This window comes from Pogona vitticeps, chromosome 3 (genome assembly GCF_051106095.1).
Source record: "Pogona vitticeps strain Pit_001003342236 chromosome 3, PviZW2.1, whole genome shotgun sequence".
NCBI lineage: Eukaryota > Metazoa > Chordata > Lepidosauria > Squamata > Agamidae > Pogona > Pogona vitticeps.
Genome location: NC_135785.1, coordinates 119227019 through 119245723, shown reverse-complemented (window position 1 = coordinate 119245723; position 18705 = coordinate 119227019). Strand labels below are relative to the sequence as shown.

At 43.7% G+C, this 18705-nt stretch overlaps 1 protein-coding gene and 1 long non-coding RNA gene across 14 annotated transcripts in view; one reads left to right on the top strand and one right to left on the bottom strand.

Annotated features, from left to right (window-relative positions):
- Positions 1 to 18705, bottom strand: part of FRMPD2 (FERM and PDZ domain containing 2) — a 162567-nt gene that overhangs the window by 6671 nt on the left and 137191 nt on the right. For 9 of the 13 annotated variants that reach the window (XM_078390640.1, XM_072994842.2, XM_072994843.2 and 6 more), the window contains 2 exons: positions 15658 to 15748; positions 292 to 626 (listed from right to left, as the gene is read on the bottom strand). In XM_078390640.1, the coding sequence (XP_078246766.1) occupies positions 292 to 626; positions 15658 to 15748 (426 nt within the window). Of the gene's footprint in view, positions 1 to 291; positions 627 to 3822; positions 3914 to 13737; positions 13757 to 14806; positions 14861 to 15657; positions 15749 to 18705 lie in introns of those variants that run through there. The other 4 variants (XM_072994850.2, XR_012085403.2, XM_072994851.2 and 1 more) reach the window with 4 other exon arrangements.
- LOC144588227 (uncharacterized) overlaps positions 1 to 18705 on the top strand; it is a 95283-nt gene that overhangs the window by 38353 nt on the left and 38225 nt on the right. The window lies entirely within an intron of this gene.

Sequence of the window (18705 nt, the reverse complement as noted above, 5' to 3'; positions counted from 1 at the left end):
TTATAACTGGCTGCTGAATCTGTGTCTCACACTAGGTCAAGGCTATCCTGACTTTGCAAGAGATCTTAGCACATCTTGCAAAATGCATTGTATCAAAGTGGGGATTTAAGAGTCTGCTGTGCTATATAGGCTAAAGGCTCATACGTAATTCGTGCCTAAAGTTTTTCGCATGACCAAATGACCTAAAACGAGAGTGGAAAGAGCAAATATAATTCAAACCCTATTCTAAAAATGTTCAAAGATCCTTACATTTGCAATATTCACTTTTCTTATATAATCTGTGCGTCATACCTGTTTGCTCACCAGTTCTACCAGTCTAATGACAAAGCAATCCAGAATCTGATAGTTAATCAACTGCAGCTGAAACTGGATCAAATCCATAGAAACATGGGGAGGCTCTGGCCAGTATCGATGGCATTTAGATATCCCATGTTCCGTTTCCCTCGTGATCATGGCAATGACGTTGGAATGGTTTTCCCAGACCATTTGCCAGAAGTCATTTGTGGTGCAAGCCAGAGGACCCTGGGTGGAGATGTAAAAGAGTTCATCTTTGTCCACTGGCACACGGATATAACTGGCATTGATGTAGCCTTTCATCTCTCCAAGGGGAACGCGTGTTAGATCATCTAGAAAGAAAGAGAGAGAGACACACAGAGAGAAGCTGTGACAGGCTTCTAACCATTTCATTTGTAAGCGATGTAGGCACAAGGACATTCTGATGCACTTTCAAACAGACAATTCTGTCTTCATTTCACAGTCACTTAGAATAATTTTTTCTGCACAATTCTGTATGTGTCATTTTATCGATTAACATATTATATCTATTTTACCTATATTGTTCACTACTCTGGAAGCAGTGATGCCAAAGGAGAAGGTACATATTGTCCAAATGTATAAAATATGATGTGTGAGGGGCTCTTGAGAGATTTCAACCTCACTTTCCATAAAATTTCCATTAAAAGCTAAGAAAAGTAAGTTTTGTCTCAGGAATGAGACTGTTATCCTTCATCTAGCCTGTTACTGACTCCAGACATGGTTGAGGTACAAGACAACAGTTGGATTTGATATAAAACAGATGATAATCCGTTCCACTGAAATCGCTGTTTAGCGAAATCATTGTCTAGCAAAAAGCATTTCCCCATTGGAATGCACTGAAACCTGTTTAATGCGTTCCAATGGGGAAGAATCGTCGTTGTCTAGCGAAGATCGGCCATAGGAAAGGCGCTTTGCGAACTGCCGTTCAGCTGTTTAAATTGCTGTCTTGCGAAGCTTAGGTCCTGAAAACACCGTTTTGCAAGCGCGGAGGGAGTTGTCAAAATCGTCGTCTAGCGAAAATCGGTTTGCGAAGGAGGGACCAAACATTGTCCAGCGAAATTCCCCCATAGGAATCACTGTTTTGCGAATCACTATAGCAATTGCAAAAAGTCAATGTCTAGCGAAAAAACTGTCATGCTGGGTAACTGTCTAGCAAGGCACCACTGTACAGCTTAAGTATATCAAAATAGCTGCCACAGTGAGAAAATACAATCCTCAGTTACTACTTCCTATTATCAACATACCAGGGGAGTACAGTCTGGTACCCCAACTCTCAACTAAGACAGGCAAATCCACTGTGGCTGATGATACTGGGCACTACTGGGAAGCCAACAAACCAATGGAGACACAGTACCTGTATCAATACAGGTCAGCTTTCAAAGTGACTAAAGCTGTTTCAGTCCCCAAACTGCTAGAAGGCTGACTGGCATGAATCTAAGAAATAGTATAATATGAGATTGTCTTGCGGGTGATAACTATAGTTCTCTCAAACACACTATCTCCCCCCCCCCCTCCAGCAAGAAGCAGCGGTTCCCAACCTTGGGTAGTCCAGCTGTTCTTGGACTTGAATTCCCAGAAACCTTCACCACTACCTGTGCTGGCCAGGATTTCCGGACGTTGCTGTCCAAGGTTGGGAACCACTGCTCACTACTAGAGATGGGGACAAATATAAAAATGGATCAGCTTTTACGACAAAAAATAGCCAATTCGTTAAATATTTGTCAATCCATATTCATCAAATTTTAAGTCGAATACAGATTGATGAATATTTTCCCGTTTTTATTCATCCTTCGCAAATTAAAAAAAACAACAACAACCATTCTGCCTACCAGCCGCTGATCAACTGATTGGTAGGTCGATGGGCAGCCAACCACCCCCACAGCCAGCCACCCCCACAGTCTACCCACCCACCCCTTCTTCTCCCTACCTTAGCCCCTCCACCCCCACTGACACCCCCTTACTGTAATCACTGCAGCCACCGAGGTCTCCATCTGGCCTCCACAGCCACGGAGTGTAAAAAGGGAGACTGGCTGCCCTTTGCAAAGATGGCGGCGGCAGCTTCATTATGGGTAGGGAAGCTGCAGCTGCCATCTTTGCAAAGGGCAGCCTGGATTCCCTTAAGGCAGGCTAAGAGAATCCAGGCAGCCAGTCTCCCTTTTTACATGCTGTGGCTGCAGAGGCCAGATGGAGACCTTGGTGGTGGTGGTGATTACAGTAAGGGGCTGGGGGTGGCACTGGCGTGGCAGTGGGGGATGGCAGTGGTGGGGGTGGCAGCAGTGGGATGGGGGTGGTTTTTTAAAATAACCCCCACAAATTGATGAATAACTTCGTTATTTTTTTTGCTTCATGGGGGCAACTTCGTGCTTCATGAGTCATCAACCAAAATGGTGATTCGTCCCCATCTCTATTCACTACCATTCACGGTTAACAAAAAACAGCCCTGAGAAATGCTTTTTGTTTGGGTGAGAAGTGGTTAACTGATGAAAAAGGAGTCAGCTACTGTGATTTTCCCTTTCTTGGTGTCACTTCGTGAATGGTAGAGGTACAAGAGACCATGTTGACAACTGACATAGCTGTTGTCAACATTCAGGCTACCCTTTGCTATGTAAAGCGTGGCATCCTTTTTCCTGCTGGAAATGCAGGCATGATATTGTGCAGCAATCTCAGGCCATTTCCTGTTGTTTTGAATCATGGGTACAGAAGCACAATATTCCACATTCATAAACTGGAATAGTTTTGAATAATTGAATTATTTTTATGCTGGCTTGGGTAAGAAGCTTTCTCTTTAGAAGTTTTGGTCTGTCGCTATAACAATCGCTTAAGGTTATACATTTTTGTTTAGAAATATACTCTTTACATTTTAGAATGTGGCTGAAATAATATTTTTCTAACTGTAGACACTAATTTTTTGGAGATAAAATTTTCTTCGATATGAAACAGATGAAATAGAGATTGAAAAAAAGCATATAAAATATCATCAGCTTGGGTCCTCTTTTCTACTAAGAAATAGTAAGGGGGGGGGAGACAAAATGTCTGAAGAGAGACCTATTGCACCATGAATGATATATAACTTAGACTTCTGCCTAAAAGAGGGATGAAGTGTCTATGCAAATATATCAAGATTATTTTTTTACATTTTTAAAGTGCTAAAAGCTATCTCCTTTTCTTGGATGCAGAATTTAACACGGTGAGAGGGTTTGTGTGTGTCAAAGATGTCAAGAGCAATGCTGGAATTATGAGTCTGGAATCTTAGCAGAGTCACCTAAGGCAAAATGTTCACAGCTGAGACACAAGACTAAGATGCATCCACCCTCTTCAGGAGCAAAAGCCTTAATAGCAGAAGGGATTGATTAGCTCCAATGGTGATGGGGGCAGAGAAACTTCTAGAGGGCAGCTACTGGGCAGCAGAGGTAGCTGAAAGAGACACTGGCAGATCTTTCACATATAACAGTAGTGACACTCAGGCTAACTTTTTGCAATGGTAAACCACTGCTGAACATTTCTTACCTTGAAAATCCTATGATGAGACAGTCCAAAATGAAACAAGAGATAGTGCTGGAAGATGAGACTCCCAGGTCAGAAAGCATTCAATCATTTACTAGGGAAGAGCAAAAAACAAGTGCGAATAGCGCTGTTGCTAATGGTACAACTAGATTAAAGCTAAAAGGACATTTAGTAGTTGATGTGCACAGAGGTGAAAGGAAGTCCAGTGCTGCACAACACGTACAATTAGAGCATGGGATGTGAGAATAATGAAACTGGAAACTGTAAAGCAAGAAATGGGACATTTAAACATTGCAGTGTTTTATAGCAGTGAACTAAAGGGAACTGAAATGGTATATTTTTAGTCGGACAACTACAAAATGTTTTACTCCGGAAATGACGAACTCAGAAGAAATGGATTGGCACTAATACTGAAGCAACAGTCACATGTTGTTAGAACATTTGGGGGAGAGGGTCAGAAATGATGCAGGAAAATGACTCAGAGTTCTGCGAAGCCAACAATCTATTAATTGCAAATACATATTTTAAGCAATCAAACAGATGACTGTATATGAGGAAATCAGCAGATAGCCAATACAGAAAGCAAACAGATTATGTAATTGGAAGGAGATGGATAAGCTGTATTATCTATGCCGAAACAAGACCACCAGCAGATTTTGGTACTGATTAGGAACTGTTAATATCGAACATTGGAGTAAAGTTGAAGAACGACACTGTTCATTTATTTTATTTCATGCTATTCTATTTTAGTTATTTCACTTATATCCTGACCATCTAGTGACAAGCCACTATTCTGGGTGGTGAACAAAAAACAGACACATAAATCACCCACCAAGAGAAAACATTAAATCACAAGAAAGAAAGAAAGAAAGAAAGAAAGAAAGAAAGAAAGAAAGAAAGAAAGAAAGAAAGAAAGAAAGAAAGAAAGAAAGAAAAACAGACAGACAGACAGACAGACAGACAGAAAGAAAGACAGACAGACAGACAATGGCAGACAAAACAATCACACAGGACAGCAAGAAGATCATAGGGGGAGGATATTTCTGAAAGTCCCCTTTAAAAGCTCTGATTTTACACCCTTCCTTTATTATTGAGAATATTTCTGAAGGTAAAGAGGGAGGGAGCCTAGCGTATATCCACAAGCAATGTGTTCCACAATGTCGTAGCCACTGGGGGGGGGGGAGCCTGTTTCCTGGTTTTAGATTTTTGAGCTTCTCTTGGGGTGACGACCTGTCAAGAAAGAAAGGCTAGAAAGACTGAGTACCTAGACAGACAATCTTAGGGAAAGCCTCTGTGATAGGGAACAAGGTCCCAAATCATTAAGGGCTTTATAATTTAGTACTAGCACTTTAGATCTGGCACAGAAGCAAACAGGAAGCTGACGGAGATGTGCCAGAATCAGGGAGACATTGCGGTATCTCCACGCTCCTGACACAAGCCTGGCCATTGCATTTTGCACCTGCTCAAGCTTCTGTATTGCCCTCAAAGGCAGCCCCACATAAAGAGCATGGCAATAATCAATCCTAGAGACTACTGATGCATGAACCACTGCAGTCAGGGATGTTCTGTCCAGGAAGGGCTACAACAGTGCAATCTAAAAGAATCCTAGTGCCAAAATGTAACTTAAGCAACTTTTCCGATAGGGATGTGCATTAGTGCTGCAATTCAGATCTCGAATTTGGAATTACAGCCTTTCAGATTCAGAATTCGACAATTAAAAATTCAGAAGTTCCAGATATCCAGAATTTCATTACAAGCAGTATGATTATTATATAGTCATTATTTTCCCTTAAAAAAAAAAACACACAAACAGGTAAAACATGCTAAAGGATTTCCCTTTGTTCTCTGACAACTTCCCAGTGATTGTGGCAAACGAAAAAGAGTAGATAATACCTACTGTAGGTATTAGGAAATGATTTTAATCGACATATCGATTGAACCCGAAACAGTGGGTATGCCAGTAGGAAATACCAGCAGCATTGGGGAAGCAGGGGGCAGGGGGCAGGCTGCATTTGAGAGTGGGCAAAAATCCTGTACAGGGCTGACAGGCAGATTGAACCAGCAGATAATCCACCTGCAGTGGGTGGGAACTGTGCCCACAGTGTGGGGCACAACACAGTTGACTGAGTGATTACAGTCCTGGAGTAGCAGTGCAATGAATGAGAGGCAGAAGGAGGGGGCATCAGATTGAAGCATGGCATGCCTAGTATAGGGAACAGAGTGTGCCATTCTCTGTTACTTAAAGGGGACTTCAGAGAAGGCCAGCAATGGTAGGGTGACATTTAGGAACATAACTTTTCCTACAGATCCAGGTTTCAGGTAAGCAGTATCGACTACCAATGTCCCCTTCCAGAGAGAACACTTTCTCACTGGGCACACTAGTTGGTAGGCAAGGTAGCAATCTCACTGTTATCTTGGCCGAACCTCCCCAAATTGACTCCCCTTCTCAGCTCAGTAAAACAAATGATCAGTCCCTTTCAGTCTGGCTTCCCTGGGCTTGTGGCTCAACTTCTGATGACTCTTATACTTCACAGTATGGAAGCCACTTACCTCAACAGTGCCCACCTCCTTTGCCAACAGCATTATGCAGAGTCTTTGGCTGGCTGAGCATGCTACCGTTGGAAAGGTGACTTGCAATGCATGCAATCAGCCATGTGAGCATCTGCTGCACACTTTTGAAAATGCTTCCAGATTATTGATTTCTATGGAGCTCTAGTTTTTAATGCCATGTTCCTAAAAGGGACTGCTAACGTGTCATCACTATTAGGTCCAGCAGGTAGTGGGGCAAGCCCAGCTGGAGAGGCAGGTGTAATTTCAGTGTCACATGATTCTAAAATGGTGCCCACCTGAGTTGCCTCATTCAAGATGGTCTACAGCAGTGGTCCCCAACCTTGGGCCTCCAGATGTTCTTGGACTACAACTCCCAGAAGCCTTCACCAGCACCTGTGCTGGCCAGATTTCTGGGATTTGAAGTCCAAGAACATCTGGAGGCCAAAGGTTGGAGAGCGCTGGTCTACAGGATACTTTCTTGTGCTCACTACCATTCGAAAAGTGACATCAAGAAAAGGAAAATCCCAGAAGCTGACTCCTTTTTTTTTTTTAAATCAGTTATCCACTTCTCACTCCAACACAAAGCAATCATCAGGGCTGTTTTTTGACAAGTGTGAATGGTAGTGAACAGAAGAGGATATCTTGTAGACCGGTGGTCCCCAACCTTTTCCCAACCATGGACCGGTCAGGGGGCGGGGTCCGTGTGTGCAGGGGTGTGGTGTGTTCATGGGACACGTGGTGTGCTTGTGTGGGGGTGTGGTGAGCTTGCATGCATGCACATGGTACGCTTGCAGGAGGGGATCGCTTGTGGGGGGGAGGAGATCTGTGTCCGCGGCCCAGTCCTGCCTAGGCCACGGACTGGTGCCGGGTTGCGGACCAGGGGTTGAGGACCTCTGCTGTAGACCATGTTGATAACTGACATAACTGTTGTCAACATTCAGGCTGCCCTTTGCCATCCTTTTTCCTGCTGGCAGTGCAGGCTTGATATTGTGCAGCAATCTCAGGCCATTTCTTGGGTTTTTGAATGATGGGTATGGAAGCAGAATATCCTACATTCATAAACCAGAGGGTTTTTTTTAAATAATTGAATTTCCTTTCTTTTTTAAAAACAGGAATTTAAATATACGTACATTACACACAAATTCCAACAGAAATCTTCCTCATACAGAGTATGGCAACCGGGAGAAGGCAGAAGTGAAAAAAGCTTGGGTGTAGCTGTAGTCCCTCTATGCCAAAACATTTTGAAGGGCTTTTTTTTGGACTTAATGAAATGATGAAGTGTGAGTTGGTACAATACGTACAAGGGAAAAACATACACACTCATCAACCTTTTGGTAAAATTTTGTTGCCGTGCTGCCTCTGCAGAACGCAGACTAGAAAGCTGTTCCATTTCCAGATCCTTTCTTTGAGTTATGCAAGCTGAAGAAGAAAAGCTATATTGAACCAAAAGTTCTATGGAAATGTTGTGTGAACATTTTCCAAAAGATGTCCCTTTGCCTTTTGAAATTTAAAAAAGGAAAAGTTTGTAGTTCACAAAGAATGTCATTGGAAACCAAGATCAAAATCATCCACACTATGTGAAAGTAAGACACTGGAGAAAGACAGGGATAAAAATAAACTCATTTGAAATGTGATGTTGGGGGATAGATGATATAAAAGACAGATATGAAAGACATCCAGAAAAGCAGAAAAGTGGGTATTCAATCAAGTGAAGCCTGAACAATCCCTAGAGCAAAAAATGAGTCAACTGAACTTATCCTACCATGCACATATAATGGAAATGCAGAAGTGACCAGAACTGAGTATATTGCTGGGAAAAATAAGGTGGACGAGTAGACAAAAAGGAAGACCTAATATGAGATAAGTTGACTCAACAGAGGAAGCCACAGCTATTACTTTGCAAGATTTGAGCAGAACGTATTGGAAAAGACAATATTGCTGGGGGGGGGGGGGGCAGAGAGAAGAACCTAACAAGAGATGCTCTTGGCTTGCAAGGTCTGAGCATACCTCCTAATGAAATGACATTTTGGAATCCTGACGGCATTCTTTGGCACAAAAGAGAAGACCTCCTCCACTTATGTCTCTACTTAGAATGATCCATCCTTGCCCTTTAAAAGCTCTCCCACACCACACTGGCACAGGGTTAGGCCATGCAATCTATTTGGCATGATTCATTGAGATGCAAAATAGCTCTTTGGGTACTTGTACCAAAATGACACTGGAGACAGCGCTAACTGAGGAGACAACCATGTGATGTATTAGGTAGGTTGTGGCATTGAAATGGAGGGTGGAGAAAGCCCTCCTCTATTTTCATTTTTTTTTTAATTTTCATTATTTCCCTACCTGACACAGTGAAATTCTAAAACCATGCCATGTTGATGCATTACTATTACAATATGTCATTTACTTAAAAAAAAGCCAAGCAAACGAACAAACGAACAAAGGAAAGCCACCCTCTGAATGAGTTCTGAGAGAAAAAGAAGGGAAAGGGGCTATGCTGACTCCATGGGCTCCACTCCCAGAAGGCAGCACAGCGCCAGCACTTGTGGCACTTTAACTGCTATATTTTAATGTAAGCTTTCATGGAACATTGTCCACTTCCTCAGACTTCTGAGTTAGAATACAGAGACTACTACATGGCAATACATCCAGCAAGGCTCTAAGAGGCAGTGATGTTTTTTGCATTTCACACCCAGTAATGATTTAAGTTCCCTGCTTGGTATTCAGTTCTTTAGAAGTCTGAATGCTCACTTGAAGGACAGATCCTGAAGCTGAGGCTCCAGTACTTTGGCCATCTCATGAGAAGAAAAGAGTCCTTGGAAAAAACCTTGATGTTAGGAAGGTGTGATGGCAAGAGGAGAAGGGGACGACCGAGGATGAGATGGCTGGACAGTGTCTGCGAAGCAACCAACATGAACCTGACACAACTCCGGGAGGCAGTAGAAGACAGGAGGGCCTGGCGTGCTCTGGTCCATGGGGTCACGAAGAGTCGGACACGACTAAACGACTAAACACAAACACAGAAGTCTGGTCCTATAAACAGCAACATGATTAAAGGAAACAACAGAGGAACAACGTGTGGTATTGTAGAGAATGGCAACTGTGCAAATCTCAGTTGTATCAACAGAAGTATAGTGTCCAGATCAGTGACAGCGAACCTTTTTGGGCCCAAGTGCCCAAAGTGGGGGAACCCCCCCCCCAAAAAACCTGACAGCCGTCGGTGGAAGTGGTGGCAGAAGAGGGAATCCCAGGCACAGAGGTGCCTCGAGACCCCAGTTCCAGCTGCTTTGGATCCTGGCCCACCACCTGTCAGGGTGCCAGCACCACAACTGCAGCTGCCTTCTCAGGTTTGGCTGCGGGGGGGGGAGTAGCGATCCAGTGACTTATGGCTCACGTGCCCGCAGAGAGGGCTCTGAATGCCAGCTGTGGCATGCGTGCCATAGGTTCGCCATCGCTGGTCTAGATCAAGGGAAATAATAGGACCACTCTATTCTGCTTTGGTCAGACCACACCTGGAATACTGTGTCCAGTTCTGGACATCACAGTTTAAGAAGGACATCAACAAGATGGAATGTGTCCAGAGGAGGGCAAAGGTAGTAGAAGATTTGGAAACCAAGCCCTACAAGAAGCAGGTGATGGACCTGTGCATATTTAGTCAGGAGAAGAAAGGGCTGAGAGGCAATATGATAGCCCACTCCAGATATTTGTGGGGTATCAAGTAGAAGATGGAGCAAACTTCTGTATCACATCTACATGAAACCACCGGGACAAGTTGTCTGGAGTTTTGAGGTTTGATGTCACCAGTATCTCTCCTTTCTAAATCTGAAGAAGCCATTTCAGCTCATGATTGGTGTCTGGTGTCAGTAATGGATTGGATGACGGTGAATAAACTGAAACGTAATCCAACAAAGCAGAGGTGCTCCTGGGCAGCCAAAAGGCAAATCAAGGAACAGAGATTCAGCCTCTGCTTGGTGTGGTTATACTCCCTTTGAAAATATAGGTGGATAGTTTAGGAGGCACTCCTGGATTGATCTTTGAGCCTGGATGCCCAGATTTCATCGGTGGCCAGGAGTACATTTTCACAATTAAAACTAGTGTGTCAACTCTGCCCATTCCTGGAGAGGTCTCATCTGGCCACAGTGACACATTGCCTTAGTTACATCCCAGCTGGATCACTGTAGCACACTGTACTGTAGTTGTGGCTGCCTCTAGCAAGTGTTCAGAAACTTCTGTGGGTCCAAAATGCTGCAACTAGATTATTAACTGGTTCAGGTCACAAGGATCAACTCCCCCACAGTCCCATTACAGCAACTCTCCTGGCTGCCAATCCATTCCCAGACTTTAGAACTTTCTCCCACAAGAGACCAGGCCGGTCCCCTCTTTGCTGTCCTTCCATAAACAGGTGAAGATGTTTCTCTTCAGGCAAGGTTTCCTTTAGTAACTGGCTGCCTGAGTGTTTTTTTTTTTAATGCTGTGCCTTACTGCTTTGAATGTGCTTTTGATATTGCTTTTGTTTTAGTGTGGTATTCGTATAAGCCTTTTAAATATTTGCATGCTTACTGTTTTTAGCTTTAAATGGTGTCTTCTAATGATTTAAGCCACCTTGGGTTCTCTTTAGGGGAAAAAGATGGGATAAGAAAGCTTGCTGTTGTTGTTGTTAAACTGTGCTGGCTGGTCTCAGGAGCGAAATGGGGATACATGACTAAATCTCTAAGGAATCCAGTTCAGGAATTTTGGGGCAGTTCATGCTGAACATAGAGATTTCCCTGTTGCATGTTGCTGGGTGATTTATTTGAGTTTGTTGTCAGATTAAATACATAATAAACACCATGACTTGTAACTTGCTCAGCCATAGAAGTGATTTCCCACAGTACAACACGACATACAATCGTTACAAGTGTACATTATTAACACACGGCCCAAGGAGTTGAAAATGCCATCAGAACTGGGCATTGGCTTACCTCCATGAAGGCCCATTCTGGTCTGTGATGAAGGAGACATAGCATAGTAAGTTCTAGGTCTATAGGGAGGGAGGGAGCTGACTGTTCAATCAGAAGCTACTTGTTGAAGGACACATCTCTCAATGGCAGCTGCTGCCGAACTGTATTTGCCAATCTTTTATGTCTTATAAATGTGGAAGGCTGAGCCCAAGTTGCTGGTCTGCAAATATTTCCCAGAGGAGCATCTCCTGAGAAGGCTGCTGAAGGTGCTACCTGTCTTGTAGAAGGAGCAAGTCTTAGGGAGACTTCATAGGCTGGAAATATGCAAGCCTTATTCCATTTTGGTGAAAACAGAAAGGGAGATCTTTTTTACCAAGGGGGAGGAGGAGGAAAGAGATGAAGAGAGAGCTACGTTTCCTGGAGGATGTGGTTCTTTTAATATAAATCTTGACAGGTCTTCTAAAGTCAAGCCTGTGCCACTTCTTTTCCAAAGGATGACTCAAGCTGGGACAGAAGAAGGGAAGTACAGTACAGTCTCTTGAGACCTATGAAAAGTTGTGTGAAGTGTTACAGTGTCAGAAGTAATGAAGCATGCATGCTTACCAATACAGAAGCGAGCTGAGAAACTCTATGACCTGAAATAACAGCAACAAGGGAAGCCACTTACAGGGAAAGAAGTTGAAGAGAGACAGAAGGTTAGGGTTCAAAGGGTGGGTAAGAGAGGGCCCTGAGAACCATATAGTGTCTCCATGAGAGAAAGCTATATATAATAGGTAGTCGAATTATGGATGATGTTTGGAGAAACTTCTTCAGGTATGGGTGAGCAAGCAATGGTCTCCTACCTTTTCTTGTCAAAAGATGGGAGAGGGATGAGGCTTATCTGCATGGCATACTGGGATAGAGACCTGAATCCAGGCTATCATGGAAGAGCAGATTATATCTCATCGCCCTGTACAGCTGTGTACAAATGCTTCCTTTTTAGTCGCTATGCTTTTGGACACTTTCAATTAGTTTGATATAGACCAAAGAAAGGTGTAGAGAGTATAAAGAAGCTTGCTATGTGTTTGATATACTGTCTAATATATTTTATCATGCCTAATGTGCTCAGTATAAATGCATGTATTTATATAACGCTGAGAGTCCCAAAAGAAAATGTGAATGATTCAATATCTAATGTGGTTTTGTGTTATGCTTAGCTCCTGAAGAAGGCTTCGCCAAAATGTGTTGAGCCAGATCTTTTTAATGACTCATTTAAATAAATACAGAATAAAGAGCTTGATTCTACTTTCTACATCCTGAGGCTTCGTCTCTCATTTATAATCTGGACTTCCATGGATGAACCAGTTCCTTTTGGTTCATCATGAAGGAGCTTCAGCAACTCTATAGAGTGGGAGCAGTGTTTCTTACAACACCAATGGAGTTACTCCCCACTGGAAGAGAACTATTACTTCACTGTGATGTGAGGATGAAATCTTGATCTTCCTTGCTTGTTTAAGAATCAATACTCCCTGTTCTGAGCAGGATATGTTGCTGCTGTAGAAGATGCTGAAAATGAACCAGAGCCAGTTGAACTTTGTGGAGCTCCAGACAATTTATTGATTGGGTCATCTCAGATTCGGACCAGGTCTGTTAATTTGTGAAGCTGAGACAGTGGACTACCCAGCATGCAAGGCAGACATCTGTAGTCAACTCTGTTCTCTGAGACTCCTGCAGAGGGACTTCCTTGCAAATATTGGCATTTTTTTTGTGCACCAGACCAGAGAGACTCTGAGCGGAGGAAGCAAGAAAATGACCAGAGCCTTTTCCTAGAGATGTCCAATTGATAAAAGCTGGAGAAAGTGCTGCAGGGGCCATGGGTGAAGGAGTGCTCAAGGGACTAGTGAGAGACATGGTGTCATTAAACCCTGCAAATGAGCTAGGAACATGAGAAGTGGATGTATTGTGTGCCTCTTTTCTGATTTTCAACACCCTCTCTGGTGCTGGAAAGACCATTGCCATTTGAGTATCTAGTAAGATCCCAGATAGATTAAGCATTTAGTTAGAAGCATATAAGTCTTGGATGAGTTGATTATAAACGTATGACCCACAAGGGCTAACAGGGTGGTTTGAAGGCCCTCCTGAGCTCCAGAGAAGAAACAGGGTCCGGTTGTCCAGGTAAGGATGAATTTTTACCTCTTGTATCCAAAGGGCCACCAGACGTTTGGTAAACACCTGTGGTGCTGAAGACACACCAAATGCTTGTGCTTTGAGTTGAAAATTGCAGTTGCCAAAAGTTAACCACAGGAAACATCTACTGTATGACACATCTTGCTTGGAATATGTAGGCATGGCTCCTTCACATCTATAGAGGCCATGCAGTCCCCAGAATGGAGAGCATCTAGGATAGACTTTAAGCCACCAATCTTGAATTTTTTTGTTTGCTACAAACCTGTTTAGGAATTTGAGGTCCAACACAGTCTCTTTTGAGGGCTGCAAAGAAGGTGGAGAGGATTCCTATGAACCCCTCTAAAGGAAGAACAGGCTGCATTGCTCCAGTCTTAATGAGATGATGGATCTCTTGCAAAAGAATTGCTAAGTTGTTCTTGTTCCTTGAGACTGGAGATGGAAGGAGGCTGCTCCTGGGAGTCTGGTGGAAATCGACAAGATAGCCCTCCCTGATGGTTTGTAGCACCCACTGATGAGAAGTTGTCCTTTCCCATGTGGACACAAAGTGGGAAAGATAAACTCCCCACTGGAGGTGCAGAAAGAGACAGCATGTCAGAAATTTTGCTTGGGGGGTTGGAAGGGATTTGCTCTGGGAGCTGTTGCTCTGGGCTGAACCTGTGGTTGAGGATGGAAATTGGCCTGAAATCTGAATTTGGCCCAAGGGGGATGAAAATTACAGCAGCACCTACAGTGGGGAAATCCTCATGGATAGCAAAAGGAGAAGAAGAAAAAACTCCTTTTGAGTTGTCTGTTATCATTTTTTTTCAGTAAATATGATATGATCTTCTTTTTACTGGTTTCCACTAATACATCTTTGAAGGCATGATTCCCAAAAAGTTGGTCATCTTGTAGGGAACTGTAGCCAAACTGGATTTGAAAGATGCATCTTTGGTCAGGTGCTTGACCCACAGGGATCTCTGAGCCACTGTGGCTGCAGCAATAGACCTGGCAGCAAAGATCAGGGAATCCTGAGTAGCTTTGTATGTATGTATGTATGTATGTATGTATGTATGTATGTATGTATGTATGTATGTATGTATGTATGTATGTATGTATGGTTGTATGGTTGTATGGTTGTATGGTTGTATGGTTGTATGGTTGTATGGTTGTATGGTTGTATGGTTGTATGGTTGTATGTATGGTTGTATGTATGGTTGTATGGTTGTATGGTTGTATGGTTGTATGTATGGTTGTATGATTGTATGGTTGTATGGTTGTATGGTTGTATGGTTGTATGGTTGCTTGGAGAAACAAACAAACAAATGAATGAATGTAAAATATTTTTAACCCACCTTTCTCCTTAAAAAGGATCTTTGAAGTACTTGGCAACAAGGTTGTGGTTGTTTAATAAATCCTGAGCTAGAGGCACAAGAAAATCATGTAGAAGAGGTTTAGAGTTGAGCCTGAGGTACAAGACTCTTCTCCACAGGACTCTGAATCAATTTCCCCTTCTGATGCCTCTGCTATATCTAATCTGGGTTAAGTAAAAATTTGTCTCCTCCATCACGTGAGCCAAAGTGGTGGTGGGTGGCCCCAGGACACACAAAGCCTCAGGAGGTAATAGTGCAGAGATGACATGGTGATCTAGAGCAGTGGTCCCCAACCTTGGGCCTCCAGATGTTCTTGGACTTCAACTCCCAGAAATCCTGGCCAGCAGAGGTGGTGGTGAAGGCTTCTGGGAGATGTAGTCCAAGAACATCTGGAGGCCCAAGGTTGAGGACCACTAATCTAGAGAACGAAGCACCTGCTGCCCACTCCCAATGGAACTGGAGTGGGCCACATGGGCATGCTTAGTGGGCAAGAATTTTGAGGAGATGTCACCAAATTTACCCATTAAGGAAGAAACGAAGAAAGACAACAGCAAGAAAGCCTTGAATGTATGTTATAAAAAGCCAGAAAGAGGAGGGAGCAAAAATGAGGCCTGTACTGGGGGAAAACAGGAGAAAAAAAAACTGGGAGGAAAAGCATGTGGAACTAAGCTCTTCTAGGTTCACTCCTCCTGCCAAGAAAGGAATTAACCCATCCCTTGATGGCTCCTTTCCACAGACCGAGAACCTGGTTTTAAGCAAGTCAGTATAGTTGTGCCCTAAGGTTTATTTATTTCCCCCACATTCTCACTGTACCAACATAACATTTTGCTTACATGGGAGGATATCTCGGTATCTGTTCTTTTCCCGATTTTCTGGTGCTTTGGCAACTTGGCAGTCATCAAGTGGCTTCAAGTGTTCTAAATCCTAAAACAAATATGAAATTCAGCATGTTTCATTTGCAGTCATTAGTACATTGATATTAGTATATTTCAATCAGAGGAATGGCTTTGTTTCTGCAAACTTTCGTGCATCAGTCTCTCCTCTTTGAGAAAGAGATCTGTTTGGTTTGCAGTTGGACAGTGTCATTGAAGCAACCAACATGAATTAGACCCAACTCTGGGAGGCAGTGGAAGACAAGAGGGCCTGGTGTGCTCTGGTCCATGGGGTCACGAAGAGTCGGACACGGCTAAACGAATAAACTGTTTATGTCTACTAGAGATGACCACGAACCAATCTATGACCCTGACAAAATCATGAACTAGGCTAGTTTGTGGTTCCATTCATGGATCTCATTTTGCCGAAATAAAACAAAGTGTCAAACTTTTTTTCACCCAGTGCTTCGCTCCAGCCTTCCCTTCCCCTCCCCCTGCCTCTTTCTTCTCCACCACTGCCATCTTCAGAGACAGCAGCCTGGTGTCACTTCTGGAAGCCAGGCCTGCAATCTCTGAAGATGGTGGTGGCAGAGGTGGAAGAGGAGGAGGTGGCAGGGGCAGGTAGGGAGGCAACAGAGGCAGGGGATGGGGGCATTAGGTTTCCATTCTCCCAGGTATGACTACCACCGCCCCCCAAAAATTCAACTGACTTGTTTTTTCCATATTCAGGGATGGTTCCTGATTCTATTGGCAGAGGTAGTGGAGTCCAACGTAAGTACATGGTTGGCTCTCGGCTTTTTTAAAAATAAGATTTCCAAATTACCTCTGTTGGAACATGAATTTCCCCAACTTACACAGTTCAGATGTACTGCAAATCCGCTTGGGATGTGAAATAGGAGTCAATGTTTCTAATGCGTGAGTATGGGATGTTTCAGTTTCCACCTTACTATGTCACTCTGAAGTTAAACATTCAGACCAACAAGGCGACGGATGAAATGTCTCACAATAATATCTGAATATTTTTGTATTTTTGGACTCATCTCTTCCCCTAATTTGTCCCTGTTCTTCACAGAGCACAGAACGTACCATGGTTTGTCCACAGAGGGGGGGGGCTATTACCTTATCAAGTGAATGAGAGGAAATGTGGCCATTACTCCCACCTCTCTTTGGAGAGGTGCTCAGGTAAAAGTAACAAAATGCAAGTTAAAGAAGGAAAGCGGGAGGCTGCAGGTGGGCAGCTGTAATAAGAAAGCTGCATGGTATGGAAGGGACACCAAGAAGCCAACGGCAATGGTAGCAGTGGTAGAAGACGCTTCTTCAGCTGAGCTTCACTGGCCAGCATGTTATCTCTATTGGTGCTGCAGCCAGGCTGTGTCGAGGAGAAGTGCTGCAATGGGTGAGTTACTTGCTTGGGCTCTCAGGTGCAGCTGGAAGCAAAGTAGTGCAGGCAGGCAGGCAGGCAGGACCAATGGCATCCATCCTCCCTCCCTCTCTCCCGTCACCGCCGAGGCTGTCTGGCAGGCAGGGTGATCCACCCACCCTTTGGCCCAGCATAAGCACGATTCTCAGTGGTGAAAGGGAGTAGACCACCCTGTTGAGGAGAGCAAGCTGGTGGCCTCCATCTGACGGCCTTTCCTGGGTCCATTGGAGTGGGTGCTGCTGCTGCTACTGCTGCTGTTGGGCAGCCAGAGCCATCCAGTCAGGCTGGGGGCACCTGGGGTTCAGGCACTGCTGTGCCCCTTCTTAGCTGCTGTCAGGCTGCTGGCAGTGTTGAGCCTGGCTGGTCCTGTCTTCCTGCTGGGGCAGTGGTGGTGGTTGAGCGTGGCCATGTGAGCACTGCAGGAGGCGGCGACAGCACAGTGGCAAGAGCTAGAGGCACAGTGGGGGCCCCTCCATGCCCCTCCAGTTCTCTCTGTCAACCACAATGATGGGGTTTGGCTGCCATTGACTCCCATTATCTTTGACTATTGGTCATGCTGAAGCTTCCTTTAGAAGTGATCAACTTTCTGAACTGCTTTTTATTTATTTATTTATTTATTTATTTATTTATTTATTTATTTATTTATTTATTTATTTATTTATTTATTTATTTATTTATTTATTCATTCATTCCCCGCCCATCTGGTCGACGCGACCACTCTAGGTGGCTATTTATTTATTCATTTTCATGGCTTTGATAAAAATTGAGTGGCTACCAAAGTAGATTCCCGAATCTAGATGGGTGGGGTAAAAATGGAACAAATAAACAAATAAAATAAAAATACCAGAAATTATAGTAGGACACCCATATCCATGGGATCAGTATCCTTTTTTGTTTTGTTTGTTTCTTTGTTTTGTTTAAGGCATCCTGGTTGTTTTTTGTACTTGTCAGCCCTGGCTATTCATTTGTTTTGGTCCCCTGAGATCATGTATGATGTCAGCTGTGGGAGTGTTCCCCCTCCCCAGAGCAGTGCAAAGGAGAAAGGTAAGAAATTTCCCCTCTTTCCCTCACTTTCTTGCCCGACCTGAAAAGCTAGTCAATTTCATCAGAAAATGGCAAGTTGCTAAATGGTAAACTTCCCCAGGAGGGCTACTTTTTGCCCTCTTTCATGTACATCATTTGGAGATCTTCTCTGGGGGGTTTTGTTTCCTATATCTTCCCTTCCCTTTGAGTTCTGAAGGGGTTTATTCCCCAGTCTGTTGTCCATAGAAGGGCAAGGGCTTGTGCATACCTATTCCAAGGGGAGGAGACAGCATAGAGAATGGGGAGGGAAGGAAGCAGAGAGATGGAGGAGTTAAAAACAGGGTTTGTTCACGTGGAAACTTAATTCAGATTGCATGCAAGGAAAAATTAAAAGAAGTGTGGATGCTTAGAGTGATTCATTCCAGATCTTCGGGGGGAAGGGCTCACAATTCCAGCCCATATCAATCTGAGGAACACACTTCATTTGGATAAGCCCTAAGAAAACCGAAACCACACATATGACATAATGGAAAAAAGTGATTTTGTTGATTTCTGTTATATCAGAG